This window comes from Pleurodeles waltl, chromosome 11, assembly GCF_031143425.1.
Source record: "Pleurodeles waltl isolate 20211129_DDA chromosome 11, aPleWal1.hap1.20221129, whole genome shotgun sequence".
NCBI lineage: Eukaryota > Metazoa > Chordata > Amphibia > Caudata > Salamandridae > Pleurodeles > Pleurodeles waltl.
In genome coordinates, this window is record NC_090450.1 from 585,954,654 (window position 1) to 585,979,068 (window position 24,415).

Genomic DNA, 24,415 nt, shown 5'->3' on the forward strand with positions numbered 1-24,415 from the left:
CATGTTTAACAAAATAATACATCCACAGGTAAATATTACCATTTTACCATTCACGAAAGGCAGCATGGCCAGTCATGCAAAAGAGGTCCAATTTTCTACATTATTCAGCTTTTAAAATGAATGCAGACAAGAGATGCATTGTTTTGTGTCTGTATTGATCTATAAAAATCATTAAAAATGGAAAGCTGGGAGTCTTGTAGCATGATGGGTGAAAAAGGATGGATTGGGAAGCGGCCCGAGTAGTTACCAGTGGCTTAAATTAATTCAAGCATTCCATTCATCACTTTTTGTATACTTTAGTGTGTCGCCCTAAGTGGGACAGCTATACCCAGATGTGGGTCTCATGCACACCGTGTCACTGGAACCAAGCTGCACCTGCTGGTGAGCCCATAAGAAAGGCAAAACTGGTCCTGGGTTGCTTTTGTTCCGGTTCAGGAAGGATCTGGCTTGGCAGTTTGGGCTGGACTCTTCATATCGGAGCAGGGTTGAGACGGATTTGCATATAGATAGGTCCAAACTGAGGTTTGGGATTGGAATGCAGCCCCGAGTAATTACTAGTGGATGAGATTAATTCAAGCATTCCATCCATCATTCTTTGTGTAGCCTACTGACAGCTTGCCGTCGTCTGTGAGTTTTTTCAGCTCTGTCTAGCAACTCTGCTGCTTCAGCGAGCTTCTCAGCTCATTCTGGCAGCATGCCTGCTTCAGTGTAGGTGGCAGTTCTGCTCACAGGGAAATTAATCTCTATATAAATAATACAGTGGGTGTGACCCAGAGTGCATTTTGAGTCTCGCAAGAGGGAATAAAGTGCTATACAAAACAATTCCTGCTTAAAATAGGTTCCCCCATTCTCCCTAGCAGGTCACTTGCATCACTCTGCTTCTTCCCTCCTTCCAGAAGCCTCAGTACCGCATTGAGTTTCTCAGCTGCTGCCCCCTTCAACTCTTCTGTAGCCTTCTCTCTGTTGCAGTCTACAAGCTTGCAGGGCCCTTGCTGCTTAGCTTTTGTGAGTTGTGAGGATCGCAGACGTGAATGTGGTGTCATATTGAAGAGGGATGGTGTCTAGGCAGTAGTATGGGGAGCTGCAAACTTCTGTTGGCTTAGATCGCCTTGTCCCAGTGCTTTAAATGGGCAAATATTGAGTACTTGCACGTCCTTTATTTGAAACGGAGTACCTGCACTTTTCAGCACTGGTGCAATACTTTTAATGGGAGAGTATTGGCACTTCTCAGTAGCAAGTAGGTACCTGCACATCTATATTTCTTTTTAAAGCACTGCCTGGTCCCTTGCTACTTTCTTGCTGGAATGAATAGCGCAGAGAGCAACCATCTCAGATAGAGTCCATCTTAAACACTTAAAGAAATGTCTTTATTAGCATCTCAAACTGAATATTAAGAATAGATCATATTGTAAAGATTTTGCAGTAAACATAATTTTATTTAAAACAATCAGATTAAATATAACATAATAAATATAACGTGTGCAAAAGTAAATAACTGGTGCTTTGAACCTGTAGGGCTCCTGGCCTATTATTCTTGTCAACAGGATGTGAACTTCGATGTGAGGGTTTGGGGTATGGTCAATTATGGATTAGGAAGAGAGTGTGCCAAGCAAGAAAGGGTGCAGGGTCAGCTGGGAACAGGATTAACCCTGGTAGGGACGACAGAATATATGAATGGGGCTTTGGGGAACACTGAGGATGTTGGCAGGACTCATAAGAAAAAGTAAGGGTTAAAAGAATGATGACCGTACAATGAAGTAAGGCACTCCTAGGCCAAAGAGGAAAATACCATAGAGATGGACGAAGGGATGTTGGTTTTATGAGATACCAGGGTGGGATCCATGGCCTGGAACAGGATAGTTAGGAATAGGGATTATTGTTCTCTCAGTTGGGTTTGAGGGCACTTCTATTGACGTTGAAATAACTCCAGGGTGTGGGAGGAGGTGTTGGGCAGGGGACACCCAGTAGAGAGGACCGAATGCCTGAGATTAACAAACGAGTAGGGGGCACAGTTCACAGCATGGGGACACATTTCTGTGTTGGGTTGCATAGTATTTGTGGTAAGTTACAATGACAAATCTCCATCCATGGAGGGAGTACTAGGTTGGAAGCAGAATTGCTTCTAAAGAGAAAGAAGAGTGGAGACCAATGGAGCCTCAGGTGGAATGTTGTGGGGTTGCCAAATGGCACCAGATCAGAACATTAAAATGTTGCATGTCTGGACATTCAATGTCAGTAAACAGTGTACCAGCGCTTTAGGTTCTCTTTTTAATAGGTGTCCCACATAGCGGCATCAAATAAGGATTATTCATATAACATCCGCTTTTCAGGGCACCTGAATAATTATTATGTTCCTCTAAAGAGACTGAGGATCAGGACATTCCTCGTGCTCCCCAAAGGTTAGTGGTGAAGTCCCCTCTAAAATATTTCCTGGGTTAGGATATTGTCTCCTGCGCTCAGCAGGTGTGCATTTATCTAAAAAAAAAGATTCCCAGATCTAAGGATTCATGGGGTTTGACTCTGCATAGTGGTGATAATGACATTGATTTTCCATCACATTTCACTGTGTTTTGTGATGTGGTTCCTGCTATTGAACCCCAAGTAACAAGTAACCTTCAATGTAGTGACAAGTTAAACAGATTGTGCGGAAGGTCCCCTTCTCCTTTCTCTTCTTTCTGTCTTTCACAGTTCCTATGCTTTGTTGAAAACTGTAGGGAAGCCCAAAGGAGTCCTCTGTTAGAAGCCCAGCTTCCACCAGCGGGCTAAGGCTCAAAGATCCCCTGGGGCTCCTGGAATCTTCTCAGTGCATAAGAGGGGGGGTAAGGTCTGTGACCCCAAGGCAACGAGTCACCACCACACGCTCAGAGCTTCATGTTTTCTTGGATCCATCCCAGATAGCGAGTGACATTTGTGTAGACGCCGGGTGTGTCCTTTTGGCCGCAGCCTATGCCCCAGCTGATGATGCCTGTCAAGTACATGCGGTCATCGTGAGGGCACATGAGAGGTCCCCCTGAGTCACCCTGAAAGAAAGACACAATCTGGTTAGATCAACTGATACTGCATCCCACGCTCTCCTCCTTCCCAACCAATCCTCCTCTTTATAATGACTAAAAGTACACATCTCGGTTTGCTTCATATATAGTTATTAGTTCAAGGAGAAACGGAGGTTCGATGAGCTTAGTGTAAGATTTTAGGTCAGACTACTTGCAGAGCTGTAACTTTTTGTTTTCTCTGCTGGCTTGGAGAAGGGGGAGCCTTCTATGTTGACCAATCAAGCTCAAGTCTGAGTGACATTAAAGGAAGCATCCTGCAGCAGTGATCACTAGGTGAGTTTGTGTGGCCAGTTTTGCCACGAGAGACACTAGAATTTCTGCCTGAGTAAGGTACCCCATTACACTGTAGAGGTTTACAATTTACTAGCAAGCCAAGGAATTTGTAAAACGGTTTGCTTTGGATTATTTACTGTGATCTGGTAAAGTTTGCAGGGCCTTTAAGTGTCACAAGAAAGGCTTGATAAACTCATCTTTTCCTTTTTATGGGCGATCGCAAAGCGCTCCGTCCATTCTGTTATCTCACTTTGGGCTTCAAACCACGCCCATGCCACGTCAGTCACTTACATTGGTTTGTGGGCTTGCCTTTTAAAATCTGCTTGCTTTCATTTGTGAAAGTCATGCATACGTCATGCCTTTTCCGGTGTTTAGCCCACCTAAACAGCACCAGTAAAGTACTAAAAACATACGAGGCTTGATGTTTTCAGCCTGGGGTCCGGACTACTTTATCTGTTTATCTTCCACGCAGCGCGATCGCGCTGCATTTTACATAGCGTGATGGTGATGCGTGTTTTTTTTGGCTTTACAACGCTAATAGCTCTAACTTGAACAAATGCGAGACCCGTTGCATTGAAAATGCTTCTTTATCTTTGCATTTGTTAGCTGTCTAATCTATCATGCATGTGTGATACTTTCATCCAGGGGCTTACTTCTAAAGAGATCCCGTAGACCTACAAATCTGTAAATACAAAATGATGTTACTTACAAAGCCAAGAGTGGTTGAAAGTGACACACTTGGCAAGAGTGCAGCATTTATGCAGATGTTTATCAACATGTGCCATAGTATAACCACTGATGGTGAATTTCCATATGTAAAGAAAGAATATATATTTTTTAATTTCTGACTTAAACAGAAGTCTGCTTTGTTTGCCTTCTCAGCTCAGGTTTTTATTTTTGTTTGTACTTTGCTGTGATTTTCAAACCAAATATAGCTGTGAAGTACAAATTGTCACCATGTAAAACACCTTTAAATAGTTTGCTTTCAAAGCCTGGGTGATATGTGAAAACTCTTGCTTCAGCTATCCATCAGGCAGCACAGAATTTACAGGTTTTGGCTATCTCTCTGGCTCACAGAATTGTAAATATGTGAACGTGTCACCATTATCTCATGCATCGTTCCTTTCTCTTTCCCTCCCACCATCCGCGCGCGTGTGTGTGCGTGTGTGTGTGTGCGTGTGTGTGTGTGTGTGTGTGTGTGTGTGTGTGTGTGTGTGTGTGTGTTTTGGCGGTTTGAGCGGTTATTCTGTGAGGAACTGAAGACAAATAAAGAAGTGTTGTACTTGGCTTCTGGCTCCTCATCATTACAAGATACATTTGTAGACGATTACAGGATACCCATATTACTACATGCTACCTTCAGTGCTATCAAACTTCGGTGCAGTAAGGCAAGGCAGTGTCATTAGCCTCATCCAACTTTCATACTGAGCAACTCCTCCCCAAAGTGAGAGGAGGGAGGACTGTCTGCTGACTCCTTTATCCCCGGTTGCCCTGCCTTGACCAGCCCCTGGGAGGAGCTTGGACTTGTACACTGAGTGGATTAACTTCTTAAATCCACTGAAATGTTAAGAAATAATTCTCCAAACACACACCAGAGGGAGCCAAACCATTAGTAGTGATATTGAGGATTTCACATATTTCAATGTATGCTTAAAACATCCATGGACAATTACGGAGCCCCACTTACAGTGACAATCTGATTTATGTTAATTAAGTGTCAACATGGCTGGCATACTGAATGCAGTGGCAATGCCTAACACCTTCTTGGAAGTATCAGGACCACCTGCAGAAAGTTGTACCCAATGGGTCAGGTATTTTGAAAAGTTCTTAGAGATTATAGATGGAACCAAGTATGAACCTGCCAGAAAATAGGATATGATGTATAATTGTTTGGGGGTGGAAGGAAGAAGGCTGTTTGATCCCATAACCCCTGTTGAAAAAGAGGAGGGGGTGATCAGGAATGGGATGTATTCATTGAAGCCAAAACTAGAATGAAGAATTGCTTTGATACAACTATGAGTGTTATAATGGAAACGTATAATTTGTACTATTGCTATCAAGCACCTGGTGAATCCAGTCTTATGTAGCAACTTTAAGGATGCTGGCCACTACATGCTCCTTCAGAGACATGAATGAAATTATGTGCGATCAGGTGGTGATATGCACCACTTGTGTGAAAGCACAAGAAAAACGTTTGTGTCATCACAATCCTACCCTGGAAAAGGTAATTTCATCTATAACGAGCATTGAGAGGTCTGCTAAAAGAATAAAATTATTGCCCAAACCTGACAACCATCACAGGTAAGTCAATCTTGTACCCAATGAAGAAGTGTCAACAAACAAGTTCAGAAAGAATGACTAAAACATTACCTCAAAATCCAGCAGCAACAAACTCACGTGCTATCGTTGTGGGTCCAGTACCCATTTGGCATCCAATAACGGATGCCCAACTACAGAAAAAATCTGCAAGGGATGTGGTAAACCAGGACATTTCCTTAAGGTTTGCAAAACCTCTCATAAAAAGAAGGTCTTCAAAGTGGAAGAATCTAAGTCAGAGGAAGACTCAGATGACAGAAAAATGATGGAAATTTTAGTATTACTTGTAGCCATCATCAACAAAGAAGAAATACAGAATCAACCAAAATGCAGTTTTCACATGAATGAAGAAAGTGTGGAGATGCTAATGGATACTGGGTCCAGAATTACCATTCTATTAAAAGATATCTAAAATAATTTAGGATGCAAAACTGTAGGAGGCTGGCCTGGCTTGTAGTGGGTACCAAGGGGTACTTACACTCTGCACCTGGTCCAGTTATCCCTTATTAGTGTAGAAGAGGTGTCTAGCAGCTTAGGCTGATAGAAAATGGTAGCTTAGCAGAGCAGCTTAGGCTGAACTAGGAGACATGCAAAGCTCCAACTATACCACCGTTGTCATTTGCACAATATCATAAGAAAACACAATACACAGATATACTAAAAATAAAGGTACTTTATTTTTATGACAATATGCCAAAGTATCTCAGTGAGTACCCTCAGTATGAGGATAGCAAATATACACAAGATATATGTACACAATACCAAAATATGCAGTAATAGCAATAGAAAACAGTGCAAACAATGTATAGTCGCAATAGAATGCAATGGGAGCACATAGGGATAGGGGCAACACAAACCATATACTCTAGAAGTGGAATGCGAACCACGAATGGACCCCAAACCTATGTGAGCTCGTAGAGGGTCGCTGGGACTGTAAGAAAACAGTGAGGGTTAGAAAAATAGCCCACCCCAAGACCCTGAAAAGTGGGTGCAAAGTGCACCAAAGTTCCCCAGAGAGCACAGAAGTTGTGATAGGGGAATTCTGCAAGAAAGACCAACACCAGCAATGCAACAACGATGGATTTCCAGACGAGAGTACCTGTGGAACAAGGGGACCAAGTCCAAAAGTCACGATCAAGTCGGGAGTGGGCAGATGCCCAGGAAATGCCAGCTGTGGGTGCAAAGAAGCTGCCACCGGATGGTAGAAGCTGTGGATTCTGCAAGAACAAAGAGGGCCAGAAACTTCCCCTTTGGAGGATGGATGTCCCGCGTCGTGAAGAAGCTTGCAGAGGTGTTTTTGTGCAGAAAGACTGCAAAAAAGCCTTGCTAGCTGCAAGGGTTGCGGTTAGGGTTTTTGGATGCTGCTGTGGCCCAGGAGGGACCAGGATGTCGCCAATTGCGTGAGGAGACAGAGGGGGCGTCTAGCAAGACAAAGAGCCCACTCAGAAGCAGGCAGCACCTTCAGAAGTGCCGGAACAGGCACTACGAAGTGGAGTGAACCGGAGCTTACCCGAAGTCACAAAGGAAGGTCCCACGACGCCGGAGGACAACTCAGGAGGTCGTGCACTGCAGGTTAGAGTGCCGGGGACCCAGGCTTGGCTGTGCACAAAGGAAATCCTGGAAGAGTGCACAGGAGCCGGAGCAGCTGCAAATCACGCGGTTCCCAGCAATGCAGTCTAGCGTAGGGAGGCAAGGACTTACCTCCACCAAATTGGACTGAAGAATCACTGGACTGTGGGAGTCACTTGGACAGAGTTGCTGAGTTCAAGGGACCTCGCTCGTCGTGCTGAGAGGAGACCCAGAGGACCGGTGAAGCAGTTCTTTGGTGCCTGCGGTTGCAGGGGGAAGATTCCGTCGACCCACGGGAGATTTCTTCGGAGCTTCTAGTGCAGAGAGGAGGCAGACTACCCCCATAGCATGCACCACCAGGAAAACAGTTGAGAAGACGGCAGGATCAGCGTTACAAGGTCGCAGTAGTCGTCTTTGCTACTTTGTTGCAGTTTTGCAGGCTTCCAGCGCGGTCAGCAGTCGATTCCTTGGCAGAAGGTGAAGAGAGAGATGCAGAGGAACTCTGATGAGCTCTTGCATTCGTTATCTAAAGAATTCCCCAAAGCAGAGACCCTAAATAGCCAGAAAAGGAGGTTTGGCTACTTAGGAAAGAGGATAGGCTAGCAACACCTGGAGGAGCCTATTAGAAGGAGTCTCTGACGTCACCTGCTGGCCCTGGCCACTCAGAGCCATCCAGTGTGCCAGCAGCACCTCTGTTTCCAAGATGGCAGAGGTCTGGAGCACACTGGAGGAGCTCTGGGCACCTCCCAGGGGAGGTGCAGGTCAGGGGAGTGGTCACTCCCCTTTCCTTTGTCCAGTTTCGCGCCAGAGCAGGGCTGGGGGATCCCTGAACCGGTGTAGACAGGCTTATGCAGAAATGGGCACCATCTGTGCCCATGAAAGCATTTCCAGAGGCTGGGGGAGGCTACTCCTCCCCAGCCCTAACACCTTTTTCCAAAGGGAGAGGGTGTAACACCCTCTCTCTGAGGAAGTCCTTTGACCCGGGGAATCATGGGATTGTCTCCCCAATACCAGGATGGCATTGGGGGGGCAATTCCATGATCTTAGACATGTCACATGGCCATGTTCGGAGTTACCATTGTGAAGCTACACATAGGTAGTGACCTATGTGTAGTGCACGCGTGTAATGGTGTCCCCGCACTCACAAAGTCCGGGGAATTTGCCCTGAACAATGTAAGGGGCACCTTGGGTAGTGCCAGGGTGCCCACACCCTAAGTAACTTAGCACCCAACCTTTACCAGGTAAAGGTTAGACATATAGGTGACTTATAAGTTACTTAAGTGCAGTGGTAAATGGCTGTGAAATAACGTGGACGTTATTTCACTCAGGCTGCAGTGGCAGGCCTGTGTAAGAATTGTCAGAGCTCCCTATGGGTGGCAAAAGAAATGCTGCAGCCCATAGGGATCTCCTGGAACCCCAATACCCTGGGTACCTCAGTACCATATACTAGGGAATTATAAGGGTGTTCCAGTATGCCAATGTAAATTGGTAAAATTGGTCACTAGTCTGTTAGTGACAATTTGGAAAGAAATGAGAGAGCATAACCACTGAGGTTCTGATTAGCAGAGCCTCAGTGAGACAGTTAGTCATAACAAAGGTAACACATACAGGGCACACTTATGAGCACTGGGGCCCTGGCTGGCAGGGTCCCAGTGACACATACAACTAAAACAACATATATACAGTGAAATATGGGGGTAACATGCCAGGCAAGATGGTACTTTACTACAAAAACCCCACGGCAAGCCAGCAGTATCATCACAGGAGCCTATGGGGGCCACACAATAGAGCTGGAACACGTATTTAATCCAGAATTGACCTTCAAGGAAAAAAACACTTTAAAAAAAAATTACGTAGTTGACTACAATGTGAATATCCTCGGTTAGTTAGAACAACAGACGCTACAAATGTTAATTAATCCATGTCAACCTCTGTATGTGTTCAGCATCCAAGAACACATTTTAGATACCATTCTTAAAGAATACAAAGGGGTATTCAGTGAGAAACTGGGCTGCTTAAAGACATTTAAACATGAGGTAATTTTAGGAAAAAACACGCAGCCTATCAAGCAACATGTAAGGAATGTCCCTTTGTCAGCCTGTGCAGAGGTTAACGCCATTCTGAAGGATTGGTGTGATAGTGGAATAATTGTACCAATCCACACATTGGAGTGATTATCACCTGTTGTTATCACAAAATAAAAAAAATGGTTCAAGTCACCTATGCATTGATCTTCGCCAACTCAACCGCCATGTAGTAGCTGATTAGGGAAAGGGCTGACAATGACATTGGACCAAGCAAGGGTCTTTACAACTCTAGACTTCAGGGCAGCCTACCATCAAATAGAATTAGATGAAGGGCCAAGAAATTGTACTGCATTTATCACTCCGGAAGGAGCTTACCAGTTCCGCTGATTGCCTTTTGGGCCATGTTTGGCATCCGCAGTCTTTCAACGTGTAATGAATCAACTTTTCCCAGGCATGGATGGCGTAAGATTGCTTCAAGATGACATACTGATTTTTTTTAGCAAAACAGAGAAAGAACTTGTCTATTTTACAAAGGTTTTGCAAAAGGTGAAAGACAGTGGTCTAACATTTGCTGGTTGCATGTTTGTTTGATTGTAAGGAATACAATGGTGTCGTTACCAGGCAAGAGTGGATGACGGCTGTTAGAAATGACAATGTATTTGCAGAAATAAAATTGTACATAAATAAAGGAGAGCTGCAAGAGAAAATACTGAGTGAAGCTCTAAGACAATATTGGAAAATAAAAGATGACATCACCATTGTGGATGAAGTTATTCTCCATTGTGAGACACTAACTGCACCCACATCCTTAAGGGGAAGGTTAATATCCCTCGCACATAAAGGCCACGTGGGGATGACAGGCACAAAACAAAAGCCCAGGGAAAGATACTGGTGGCCATCACAGACCGCGATGTTGAGTTGTTTGTCAACCATTGTTCTGTCTGTGCCAAGGTGGATAAAACCATGACCACACACTGATACCCAATGTCGTCTGTAGAGCTGCCTGACGGTCCTTGGATAAAAGTTAGAATTGACTTTATTGGACTGATGAATGCTTTGCTCCTAGAAATGCATTATGCCATTGTTGTAGTAGACTACTTCAGTAAGTTGATTACGGTTAATTTTGTGTCACATACCACCACATCTGAGATGGTAATATTCTTAAAAGAATTGTTTTATAGGGAGGGATTCCCTCATCAGTTAGTCTCTGATAAAGAAGTGCAATTTGTGTCCCAAGAACTAGTGACGTTCCTATAAATAAATTGCATGAAGCATGTAAAGTCATCCCTGTATCATCTCCAAAGCAATGGACAGGTTGAATGGGTCAATCGTCTAATCAAGCAAACCATTCAAATGGGATGTCACATTCTTATAGAGGCAGCCCTTAGGACCAGACTATGGTCATATCGCACCACCTCATACAACACCACAGGAAGAACTCCCTTTGAGTTGCTTAGGGGTAGATAAGCCATCACAATTGCAACCATACTGGTCTTTAGCATGGAAAAACTGGGAAAAACAGAACATGAAGGAAAAAGAAAAGCTTGGTAGACAGACGTCAAAGTGCAGTGACTATGATGCTAGGAATGTAGTCAAGGAGATGTGCTTGAGTGCTGGTGATGTGGTGAGAGTGAAAAACCCTAGAAGAGGGGCTGATATGAGCAAGTACAGTGAACCTAGATGTGAAATTAAAACCAAAGGCACTGCTGTTTTATTAGACAATGGATAGTGGTGGAATGGATCAAATGTTGTTGCCATTAATCCTCAAGAACAAGTAGGCAGCCTTGAAGCTGTCCAAAGTAGCATACCATAGTTAATCAAAAATGCCAGCAACAGTGAGCAATGCAGAATTGGCACTGCTAATGCCACAAGTGGTAACACTTCCAGTGTTTCTTCTTCTACGATTGCAACTGATCCTAATGGCACTGTGATGACTAGAAGAACAAATGTACTGCCTGTTAGATTCAAAGATTATGTATTGAACTAATTGTTGAGAAAAGAGAAAAGATGTCCTGATAAAACACAGCACAGCGCGTGCGGTTTTAGAATGTTGAAGGAGGGGGCGAGTGTTGGTGGTTTCCGCGGTCATTCTGTGAGGAACTGAACACAAATAAAGAAGCGTTGTACTTGGCTTCCGCCTCCTCATTATTACAGGATACTTCATTGAATCTAAAAACTTTTGAGTATGCTCCGGACTCCCCATCCAATATCAGAGAGATTAAAGGCCCCTGAATTTGTGAAACTGAAAACTCTCCCAGGGAATGTCAAATCTTACTCAGAGATCCCACAATTCACAAATTCCAAAAAAAGAATGGGGCTTCCTAGGGTTTCTCTGCAGCTGAACCTTTTCAAAGGCCAAGCATCACTGCAAAGATATCACTGGGTCTCATCTGTGCCATCCTGCCTGCTCAGTCTCTGGCGAGCAGAGAGTCCTCTTTAGACCATACTTGCTATAAAGTGCATTGTCCCACAAGCAAGTACCTAGGAGCTGTATCGGAGCAGCTGTATTTTAACATGTACACTGCTCCATAATATGAGGAATTTCAAATACACATTTCCTGTGGTGCATACATATTCCCACTCTTCGAATATTCTGTCACGCAAAGCTGGTGATTCCTGGTACATGGCAAGTCAAATATGTGGTATGCTCCTTGCATTTAAAAACATAGGAAATAGCAGTCTGTACTACTACATTGGCAGGTTAATAGCGCCCATTTTATGTCCTCTGGTATTTTAGGCTGGAACATTCCCACCTGGTCCTCAAACATGAAAGGTATAGCTTAACTGACCCATATCTAATGTTTATAAGCACTGCTACCTTGTTGGCCAATCTTAATGACAGTCTTGGTACTAAACGTGAACGTTTCTTTGCTTAAGAGCCATGTCTTCTTTTACTGTTCATGTTTTTTGCTTGCACTTCCCTCCTTCTTCCCACACGCCAAACCAGCCGCGAGCTTTTGAGAGCTCTTTTCTTCCACGTCGCCCGATGTCTCACTCACATACCTTCTAGGTAAGGTTGACCCATTTTATGTACTTGAACGTAGAAGGTGTGGTATATGTGTGCCTGTAAGTACCTGAATGTATATAGGGCAAACCTAGCTATACAGTAGCAAAGCAATGCATAGGGTTTAAATTATGGTGTGCTGCTTACCCTGATGTCGACAGTAGGACTCTTATGTTCCACAAATAATGTTCGTACCATTTTCACTACATTAGTTGTTATGACTGTATTTCCTATACATTCCCGGTGGCTACCACCCTCGTTCAGTGCTCCGAATCCACGACGGCATAGAGCATGATATATAAAATGTATAATGAAACAAATACATTGCTGTCAGTAGGGGACTACACACTGGACCTTAATTGGCCCATCCAATATCCCTGACAGATTTACCATGTCATTCACCACTATGAGGTCACCACAGTAATGTTTGCACCTTGCTCGGGATGTTATGTGTTCTCTGTTTACAGCTAAGTGTAAAATCGTGGTAAATAACTGGCACAAACAATACCTTCCTAAGTTATTACCTCTTGTGAAAAGTTTGTTCAATCAGTCACCACCAAATAAATTCTGGTACGGAAGGTCAAGTAAACACGGGAGAGCAATGTGCACTCCCCGTCTATTGTGTGTTGGCACTAAAACTGGCACGGACGCAAATTACACCAGTTTTAGTCCTAACTAATTGTAATGAACTCTCTAATCACCGTAATGTCCTATCGACTCCTATCGACTTGTACCGAATTAACACTTCTATGTCGGGTATCATCATTAGTTTAGTGCAGTTTTTCTGTTGATTTACTGCCATCTAGTGGTTTGTTTCCAGAACGCAGTGTATTGGCCCCCATTGGATGGCATGAATTTTTCAGCCTGTGCTTTTCTTTTGATTACAAGGACAATACTTTTTTTTAACTATTGCTGGTAAAAAGAAACGCACTATGTTGCTTTTCTCAACCGCTGAAACCTTTCACTAGTGAATGGAACACTAAAAGATATAATAAATAGCACCGTTGCCCCAGTTCTTTATTATTCACCATGTAGCGTGAATTTATTAGGGCGATTTGACCTAACAAAGAGGGCATTTGAAGTGTACATTTTAATGTTTTGTTACTTGATAAACCTAGAAATATGTCTGGGTTGCTCACAAGCTAGAAATGGTCCGGGCCTCCTTCCAAGACAGGCCATCCCTGCCAATAACTTGAGTTATCTATGATGTCACTCAGAACTCAGAGGTGAAAAACATCCCAGTAATGCAATTTTTACTCATCTATAACTTCATGTAATGTATGGTCCCTAAATCACCTGCCTCTTCTTTCAGCCACTACTCAGGGGCAGAGGAGTAAGGGGGGCGCCATACATAACACCTCTTCTCCTCCCTGGCTTAAATATGAAAAAATACCTTACAATACGTTTCCTGCCTTCCTTAAGCAACACCAACCACCTTCCCTTCTTCCTTCCCCCTTCTGCAGCTGTGATTTTTGCTTTCAGTCAAAGCAGACAAGCAGTGCCAGCGTTGCCAGGCTCCCAGAGAGCCCTGTAAGCCTGGCCTAGAAGGTCTCAATGATGTAGCAACAGCGCCAAATGACTTTGGTTCTCAACTGTTGCTACATTATAGCAGTGTCTTAGCAGATTTAAAATCAGGTGCAAGCAAGAGAGGCTTCATAAGGAAGCCATGCATAACACAAAAGTTATCTTGAATACAATTGTATACCACATTAACGGCAAAAGTTTCAAAAATATTATGAATAATGTTTCATTTTATATTCAAAATCCGTAAATCCACCATTTTACAATGTATATGGCATTCAAAAGCATAATATAACAGCCAACAGAATCAGGCCCTCATTCTGACCCTGGCGGATTGAATCCGCCAGGGCCGAGGGCAGCGAATGCACCGCCAACAGGCTGGCGGTGCATTCATGGGCATTCTGACCGCGGCGGTAACGCCGCGGTCAGAAACGGGAAACCAGCGGTCTCCCGCCGGTTTCCCGCTGCCCATGGGAATCCTCCATGGCGGCGCAGCTTGGGGATTCCGACCCCCTTCCCGCCAGCCTGGTTCTGGCGGTTTACACCGCCAGAACCTGGCTGGCGGGAACGGGTGTCGTGGGGCCCTGGGGGCCCCTGCAGTGCCCATGCCAATGGCATGGGCACTGCAGGGGCCCCCTAACAGGGCCCCACATTGCTTTTCAGTGTCTGCTTAGCAGACACTGAAAAGCGCGACGGGTGCAACAGCACCCGTCGCACACCTTCCACTCCGCCGGCTCCATTCGGAGCCGGCATCCTCGTGGAAGGCGCTTTCCCGCTGGGCCGGCGGGCGATCTTTTGCAGATCGCCCGCCGGCCCAGCGGGAAAGTTGAAATGCCCCCTGCGGTCTTCTGACCGCGGGGCGGTGTTTGGGCGGTTTCCGCCCGGCGGGCGGCGTCCGCCGCCCGTCCGGGTCGGAATGAGGCCCTCAGTGTCTTATTATCTAGCCGGCACTTGTTTCGCAAGTGGTGTCCTCCACTTCTGCAGGGCTGCCCAGGTGATCCTAGGCTTTGTGACCCCAGGGTAGCCGCTACAGGTACTGACAGTCTCAGTCCCTTCAATTCCACTAGGTGCTTTTGCTAGCACAAGGGCTCCCCTGTCATGTCATGAGTCTCCAGTCCAGTTGGTTCTGCCGAAACCAACAAATAACCCAGCTCAGCACCCCCACAGGATGCAGATCCCATGCACATAGCTGGCTCCTGGCTGAAGTCTGATCTGCTAAGTAGATGTCAAGGCATCTTTCCTGAAGCACGCAAGCCCTGAGATTAGAAGCAGGCGCTAGAACCAGGCCCTCCGCCCTCTACCCGAAAGCGCCTGTTCGTGATGTGGATGCGCTTACCTTGCAGGCGTCATCGAGGTTCCGTGTGTCACCAGCGCACAGCATGTTCTCAGTCACTGCACGGTTGGCGAGGCGAGCTGAGGTGCAGCTTCTGGGGGGGTAGAGGCGGACATGGCCCTCCTTCAAACGCTCAGAGTAGAATGGGGAGACTGTTAAGGACAAAAGGAAGAAGTTCAACTTTTGAGCGTCTTGCGAACCTTCAAACTATCTCGTCTCATAACAACCATGCAGACCTGAAGTATTTGTGGAACAGACCCAGCACATGCAGTGAGTGTCTGGAACAGGCCTCAGCACAGTATGACCAAGCACAGAATTTTACAATACTCTTTGCTGACTGCAAAAATTTGACTATACGCACAGTTGCTTCTTTAACCCTAAGATACTGCAACACATTTTCCCCCCACAAGGCACTTACATTCCTCTTGTTTCCCAAAGCCGGAAACCTCGCACTCGGTCCAGTCAGCCAGCTGCACCTTCGGCTGTGGGAGGCAGGCGGTGCGGACACTGGGTGTGTCTGTGGCGCATTCACTCGAGTCGGACTTCAGCTTCAGCAGCACTATGTGGGAAGACAAGGGGTGAGTGAGGTGCATGGAGGAACGCAGCACAGGAAGGAGGAGCCGGTATAACAAGAGATGGGATGGGGGTGCTTAGTGCAGGAAGGGAGAAGATGGGACAGCATGAGAGGAGGGGAGGGGGCTGGGATGAGAAAAGGATGGTTGGGAGTGTATGAAGAATGGGCAGGAGGAAAAGGGGGCTGAGAGGCTGGCCTGATAAGGAGAAGTATTGAGTGGTTGTGATGCAAAGAGGAGGGATGGGGAGCAAGGTATGCAGAGAGAAGAGCGGGAGGAGGGCGCCTTGAAAAAGGGAAGAAGGCCACGGAGGTGAATGACCCTTGGGATGAGTACATCAAATAAAGAGTTGGAGTGAGAAGAAAAAAAGGAGACTGGTTTGACAAGGAGAATAAGGGGAAAGGAAGCCAGAGATGAAAGAGGGAAGGAGAAATTTGGATGAGAAAAAGATAAGTGGGGAGGGAGGCCTGGGGTGAGAATAGGAAGTTACTGATGAAGAGGCTTAGGGTGAGAATGAGGCATGTAAGTTTCTGGAGCGAAGGGGGTGTAGTGGTCTGCGGCTAGAAGATGGTGGTAGGAGAGGCTGGAGGCGAGAAGAGAATAGAATGACCGAGACCACAAGGTACGCCGGACACGGCCAGGAATAGAGGGGAAGGCACATTAGTAGTGAGTGAGTAGGATAATGAAGACAAAGCATTTGGTGATGGGAGGAGGGAATTAAAATGAGGCCTTGGTTGAGAAGATAGTAGATGCAGAGCCAGGTCCAGGCACAGAGTAGGGAAGGACGTGCTTCAGGTGAGGGACGGACAGATGCCTGGCCGAAGAAGAGGAAGAGACTTTATATCAGAAGAGGGTCTGTGGTTGAGACCATAAAAGAGTGAGGAAAAGGAAGGGAGGATGACGCGTAGGGAGCAGGTGTCCAAGGAGCGGTTGCGTTGGGGCAGGTGAGGAAGTAGAAGAGGATGCTCAAGCTGGTGGAGGAGTAACATGGAGGGCTCAAGCAGAGGATGAGGGGTAAGGGATGGTGCTCATCTAGGGAAGTACACAGTGAAGTACATGGCTGAACAATTCATACCAATATCATTATCAAAGGTGTCGATGTTGAACTTGTTGTGAACAATGTATTTCTCCACGCTGAAGCGCTGCTCCTCGTCCGACGGCGATGCCCGGTAGGTCCGTCCCAGCACCACCTTCAGCCGATTCACATCAAACCTGTGGGTCACAAGGCCAGTTAATGGTATAGAGTAACCCCAAGACCAGTTACTGCTGCACATTTGGGCGTTAACATGGGTAGTAATGGCCTGGTTTTGTTTTCTCTATCGAATATTCTTTATTTTACTTTGGTAACATACCAAAATGAAGGAAATGGGCACAGTAGCCCAGCCTGTTAATTCGCCAATATGGAGAACTACTAAAATAAAGGAAAACTCTTGTGATAAGAATCTGATTTAAAAAATAAAAATAAAGGCACTGGAAGAGGCATTGAATCTTGGGTTTGATCTAACAGAAAACCCTTAAAAGTTCTGTTAAAACGTGACAACATACTGTTTATTATTTAATTATTGTCCTAAAAAGAAGGTTTAAGGCTGATGTAAAAAAATGAGCATAGGTTAAAAAGATTAGGGGAATTTGAGTGGTGTTCCTCTAGCACATTTACTGTGTTTTGACGTACAAAAGGAGTTTATCGTGGAAGAGAAAAACACTGAAGAGGTGGAGTAAAAAGGAGTGAATAGCCGAAAGAAAAGGCGAGGGTAGATTTGGGATACAGATGAACGAAAAATGTCTTCAGCAAACTTTTAGGTAACTTATTAGGAAAGTGATTCGAAAATGAGTTTCATCCACATAGTATATTAGCAATATGTACGTCTTTTACCTCTCCTCGAAGCAATGGGCCGCCGAAAGCACCCAGCAGGAGCTGATGAGGGTCCCCCCACACAAGAAGTGCTCCCCTGGCACCCGCCGGTATGTGGCAAAGATTGCTGCCTGCCAGGGATGAGAGGTGATGTCTGCAAGGAGCCCGCCTCGGATGCGGTACATGGCTTGAGAGGGCTGCCTCAGGCCACAGGTTGCTGCAGAGAGAACAGAACAGGAAACATTCAGTGTGTTATGGTTCCTGAACCAGGTAACGGCTGCAGATGACATGAACAAGTCCTAAGGTTATCACACACCAATGTTATCGCAAGCTAACATCATCACATACAAACTTTATTGCACACGTTCATGCTGTCACAGTAACGCTCAATTATTATTGCATACTATTAGAACGTGCTAATGTTACCACACAACAAACAACGTGATGAAGGGAGTGCCTGAAATAATCTCAGCCAATGGCGGTGACACTGTATCATACTCCACTCCATCATTTTTCACCCTCTGTAGACAGAGATCAGTCATAATGGTATCACACAATCATGATTCATACAGGAACGTTATCACACACCTAAATCTTATCATTGCACGGTATGATCATACACAAACTTTACAATATGGGAGCCTTTTCAAATAGTACCGTACTAACATGCTGACACGTAAATACATGATCTAATATTAGCATACATTATATTTTAAAATAAAGTTATGAGACATTATTAATACTAAACACTGACATTATTTCACCCATTTGTTGCATACTGAACTTTTTATGCACACATCCTACAAACTAACACCCACATACGTGCGGTAATATTGCACACATGCTTATCTTTATGTCAACCTACCACGCCCTACTCCCATCACACGCTAATGTGATCCTTTCTATCGTGATTACATTGTATCCCTAGAACTGTCACTCATTGATACTATCCCTTCATAAACCTATAACACATCAGCCTCACCACACTTTGACCTTTTCATACTCGAACTCAACCATACTATAACCACTTACAACATGTTTTGAGTCTCTTAACCTATCATACAATAACCATATCATACTCTAGCACCATTACACCCCAAGCTTATCCCTTTAAACTGCCATAGTATAAACCAATCACAGACCCCCCCTCAGACTTTAACACCAGAAGATCCGAAGGGCATTTGTGTACATGTCCCACGCTCTATCATACTAACAGTCGGTACCTATCATACTGTAGAGTTACTCCGTACTAGCACAATGTGCTATACACCTACATTAACATATCCTGGTTGCGACACACACTGATGATGTCACAGTGTCTACTGCACTATGCCAGCATGTTGCACAAGGAATGCATAAGGAATCTACCTCCTTCACACTTTGGATGACAAGGGAAAGAAGAGAAGTGTATAGATAAAACAGTGCTAGTGCTTTCAGATCAAGGTCTGGGCAGGGAGCTATGGATGGCAGTGAGAAGCAGTATTGGAGAGAGCTCTCTTACAGCAGGTGGCCACAGCACAGTACTCCCAGGAGGTCTTGCCGTCTTTCAGTATGTGGCACCAGGGCTTGGTGTCATTGTCTGGATTTCTGTAAAAGAAAATACGATCTGGTGAGTTCAGGGATAGTGACATTTCTATGCTTGTGAGGTTTATCAAGGTTAAACGAACAGTTCTACAAGATTTCTCAAATTCTGGTATCTCGCATCAAACTGACCAGTGGTGAGCTGTTTTGTAATTTCATAAATGTACAAGTAGAGGCTCTGGGCTATCGATGTGGTAGTTGGGCTTAATTTGTTCCGGTGACTGCAGTTGGTGGCCCTAGCACACCTTGTTGGGGTCACTGGACTGAGGTGCACAGCAAGCCAGAGAAAGCCAGAAAATGGAGCAAGGAGAAAGAGAGTTCAGACAGTTACGAAGGGAGAAGAGAAAGGCATTGTAGGGGGATGGAAGAAAGAGGCACGGCGTAGAATCAAAACCGTGCCCAGCATTCAGCACGGCCAGCATCCCGCTCCTTAAGAAAAACGTTGGGCCCGCACCCTTTTTTTTACAAGTTAAACTGCGTGTAGCAGTGGTGATGTTAGAGCTGCATGCAGCAATATCTGGGGTGAGGCCACAGGTGGAGGAGCGTGATGACGTCACAGGCAGTAAAGCAGTGCCCCGCAAAGGTAACGTCTCACATGCTTCAGCCGTGATACCTGGAGCCATGAAGGTTGCCTGGGCATTGGTCGCTGATAATTTACTAGCAGTATAAGCAGTGATCTCAGGGGGTAACTGGGGCAACGATGGCAAGTGAGACATCTTGAAGGAAGGGGCTGTTATGTGGTCAGTGACTCAGATTTGGGTGTGGTGCCGGAATCTTTTTATTCCCACGTAGTGCACAATCCCTGGCTACACAACACAGGGTAGATGAGAAATAAATACATCGCTCAAAGCAAGAACACCCTGGGTGGCCATACAGTACACACATTTTATTTTTACTCAAATGCATTGAGTAAATCACACAAAATCTCTGGCACATAATTAAACCAATTACTGTGCGTTTATTTAGTTATAAAGTACAGTAAAATAACACAAAATAGGAGATAAGATACTCAACAGACCTAAATAAATTGTAACCTGATAAACGATATCTGTAGATATTAATTTTAGTCTACATTTTGTAGAATATTAGCCCTACTTTTATCTTGGCTAATCTAATTCGATGCACGAGGAATGTAAACCTGATTCAACAGATATGAATTTAATGACATAAATTGCAAAACATTAGAACGATATCTTAGACTGATCAAGTGGTAGGCAAATATTTCTGTCCACCTTTGCTAAATAGAATCTTCACAATTTGATTAGAAAAAATCCTTCTCAAATTAATAAATCCTTCAGAAACAAGTTTTATAAAGGGAAGGTTTGGCCAATTCAACAGAAAAATTGCCCTGGAACCTTATAAGATCACGTGATACTTCAGGTGTATTAGGTTTACTGGGCAGTATGGCTCACATGGCGAAGGGGAACACTCGCACTGTGGTTTTGAAGAAGGCAAGAAGAGGTGAGAGCCAGACCCTCTTACACATATGATGAAAATGAGGGATAACTCAGGGTCACAGAACTCATTCAAGACCGCTGTCATAAAATCAAGGGAAGGGGCATTCTGGTAAATGCATTGGGACAAGTAGTGCTGTCAAGCTGGGCTATATCTTACTTTCGTTTCACACTCCAATCTGCCCTCCTGCCCTTTTTTGCTGGGGCACAGCTAGATCCTACTAGGGGGAGGGGAGGTGTTGTGTGTTCTAAATTCCCTCTTGGATTACCATGAATGGAAGACAGCCTTCCCCCTTTTGCCCAGAGGAACAGACAGGAGGAGTCCTCTCTCTTCTACAAAGGACTGCAAGAACCTTTTAGGGAAAACCTGGTTCGAAGGAATTGCCTGGAGCTGATTGAGACCTATGGTTACGGCCATTACAGGTAACGGCTCACAATGAAAGATAAGTGCGTGGGACCCTCTTTCTAGCTTATGCCACAGTCTGAAGTTGTGCAAAAAGTCTCTAGGTGATTTATGTTTTGTGCAGCTGCTCGAGGCCCACTAAGCATTCATTTAACTGCTAATTCCACAACAATTAGTTTTACTGCCCGTTGCCTATCTGTGTTTCAGTGCACTACTCATCTCTTTTAGTGGAAGCACCTCTCACACAGGAACCACATTAGATCTCTTCTACAGAGGAATGCAGGGTGATTCTGTAGAAGCACCCTGATCTAATGTGACATTGGACCTCTTTGTCAGGCTGTGCTCATGACGTAAAGACAGGGTTATTTACTACATGATTGTTACTCCAGCTCTGCCTATTACATTTGGATTTAATTCTGCCCACACCATTTTGGGTGGAGTACTTATGTTGGTCATTGCTAGCTACATGTTGTTTATGGCATGCATTGGCTATTTCTAAAGGAAAAGGAAAATAGCATTACTTTGTACTTGTTGAGTCCACATCTGCACTTCTGCTGCAGTGTAAGAGGGTGCAGTGAGCCCCACAGGCAGCGTCTTTACCTTAAGCACCAGCACAAGGACTACCACTACAATCTTTATCAACAACAGAAGCACGCCACCGGCACCACTAAAACAACCATCACAGCCACCAGCACGTGCAACACCATGACCAGAAGCACACTACAAGCAAACCTGTCACCACAGGCCTGCGCCACCACAGGGATAACGAGTACCAATAATATCGCTACTCACAGCACAAGCACCCCCAGCACCAATACATGCCCCACCACAAATGGAAGCCCTACTACCACAGACGAAACATCCAGCACCACAGCCATAAAACCCACCACCACCAGCCACACCCTCACAAAAACGTCAACTAGCATTAGCACCACTACCATGACCACCACAGGCACCACCACAACATGGTAACACTACAGGTACATCATTAAACATTACAGCTACAATACTGGAATAACTGCCCTACAACTTCAACACATACAGCTAGATTACTACAGTGACAATAATACAACATGACATTACACTGAGAGAGTAAATTACATCTTCTACGTGTCAACTATTTTACTGCACTAATGCACCTACAATACTACACCACAGCACCTATAATCTACGTGTGTTCTGATGTCCACAGTATTTAAATTTCTGGTGGCCAGTGGTTTGCCTGGGCCCAACCTGTTAGCTGCATTAAAGCATGACACGTTAACAAAGCCAAAAGTATAGCGTTTGTTTTTGAATGTTCATTTTGCTTTCTGACACTTTTCATAGTGGCATCTCTCAGTTCTATACTTTCCTGATTTGATGCTTCACTTTCACTCCCGTGCCCAGGCCTTAAACTAATCTCCTATTGCCATGAGTTCCAAGTGTGGCAACTGTATACATGTCTCCGTTCCACCTTCCTTGTCACGCTGCATGTCATGGCTTACTCTAGCCTCCTACAGGGCTGCAGTCCTTACCTCATTCCAGTCCACTGATATTAATAAGTCATATTTCACTTGTCCTTTTCCTTCACTTTCTGCACAGCTCTTAATCACAGTCTAGTAAAATCAACACTGTTTCTCTTCTCAAATTCCTGTCTACCTAAAAAGCTTAAGTCCCGCCACTTGATAACCACCAATGGATGAATTTCAGTGGTGTGTTCTGGAAGTAATAGTCTCTATGATTACTGATGCCATATATGCTGGATGAGTGATGTGTGTGGCACTGAAGTTGCACACTTTGGGTGAATTAATGGATTTGTAATAATGCCACAGGAATTACGCCAGTAATCCCTGCAGGAGATGTCACAGACTGAGGGTGAGAGATCACATCGCTAACAGTGATGTTGTCGGACAATGGGTGAATGATCAGTGGGTGATGTTGTCACAAGCATCACTTACCTGCAGTGATTATGGCTTCCAAGACCCATATCTCTGGCATTGCTCCTCCAGGCTGTGTAGAACTTGCTGATGAGCACCGGGGAATCCCATCGGAGGCAGGTGACACCCGATGCTGTAACACTGTGACTGCCTCTGTATTCTGTGCCCCGGCTGGAGTAGCAGTCTTCAGAGGACACTAGAAAAGAATGAGACTGTGTGTTCATCTCACACTATACTGTCAGGACAGTGTTTGTCTTACAGGCCCTTACATCTCATCATCTGAACTAAATACGCACCATCTCTGACCCTTTAACATCATCTACTATGGAGAGCATGTTAAATAAACAATGTGAATTTGGGATACTATCTACGGCTACAGTTTTTATGAGTGTGGTATCCTGTGACACTGACATTTTATGTGTGCCCAAAGTGCATAGATCATTGCAGACATCAACAAGAGGCCGGCTTTAGCCAGTACTGAGTGTAGCACAGAATTAATGGCTATTTATTTCAATGCGTTTCTGATCCCTCATGTTGATAGTCAACTCTCTTATTTTGTGACTCAGTGAAGGTGTTAAAACACTTAAGGACTTACCTTGTAAAGAAGCATACTGACTTGTGAGTTAGATGTTACAGCACCATATACTAGTAAAGAGCATTTATAAGCACAGTGTTGCACTCAGAAACTTGTTAAGATCTGGGCTCATGGAAAGAAGGTCGAGAATATACCTAAGGGATTGGGTAAAGGAATACATTTAGATACATGTGACCACCCATAAGTATAATTGAGTAGACTGCAAGCACTCCAAGGATGGAAGCGATATGATTGAAGACAATATCTGTGGTGGAAAACTAGGAATACATTGAATTGAAGATACAACCGTAGTGAGAACTCATAACTTAAAAGTGGATGGTCCGATGTATGATGATGCCAACAGTAGTTCATGTTATTTTTTTGCATTAATGTGTGTACAGGATTTGGAAAAAAACCAATAGAAATGTTATTGAAAAAGGAATGCTGCTGTGAATTATCCTGTTGCACTGCACTTCGCAGAGAAACAAGGAAGTGATCTATATATTTTTAGAGTACTGGGACTATATAGGAATGGAAATGAAACTTCATGGGTAACAAAGAACTGAGATTATGCCACATGGAATGCTGGATCAATCAGAGGTTATAGAGTAAATTTACAGGAGGTCTGAACATAGGAGAGGGATTACATGTATTCTTGTAGGTATTGAAATAGCAACTAATGAGGGTTATATAAGAGTATCCATTTATTTTTAAATGTTGATTGTTTTGGTGTATGTGCCTTTAAGAAATGATATGTAAAGGAGTTGTCTGGCCTTCTTCAAAATTCCTGACTACGCGATCCCTTTGAGAAAGGCTGGCCAGTTAGCCGAAATCCATCAAGGGGCACATTTATTCACGATGCACAGTGCAGTATGCATTTTGGGGAACAATAAACACAATGATGATTTTTTTTGCCCTACCTAAAAGGGAGTGATTTTTAACAAGCATCATGTTCTGCAGATAGTGA

General features: G+C 44.6%; 1 protein-coding gene across 3 annotated transcripts in view; it reads right to left on the reverse strand.

Annotated features, from left to right (window-relative positions):
- Nucleotides 1-1,345: 1,345 nt before the first annotated feature.
- Nucleotides 1,346-24,415, reverse strand: part of PLAT (plasminogen activator, tissue type) — an 85,297-nt gene continuing 62,227 nt past the window's right edge. For all 3 annotated transcript variants that reach the window (XM_069214094.1, XM_069214093.1, XM_069214095.1), the window contains 7 exons: nt 22,896-23,070; nt 19,022-19,107; nt 17,542-17,737; nt 16,744-16,880; nt 15,515-15,655; nt 15,100-15,248; nt 1,346-3,020 (listed from right to left, as the gene is read on the reverse strand). In XM_069214094.1, the coding sequence (XP_069070195.1) occupies nt 2,862-3,020; nt 15,100-15,248; nt 15,515-15,655; nt 16,744-16,880; nt 17,542-17,737; nt 19,022-19,107; nt 22,896-23,070 (1,043 nt within the window). In that variant the 3' untranslated portion in view covers nt 1,346-2,861. The remainder of the gene's footprint in view (nt 3,021-15,099; nt 15,249-15,514; nt 15,656-16,743; nt 16,881-17,541; nt 17,738-19,021; nt 19,108-22,895; nt 23,071-24,415) is intronic.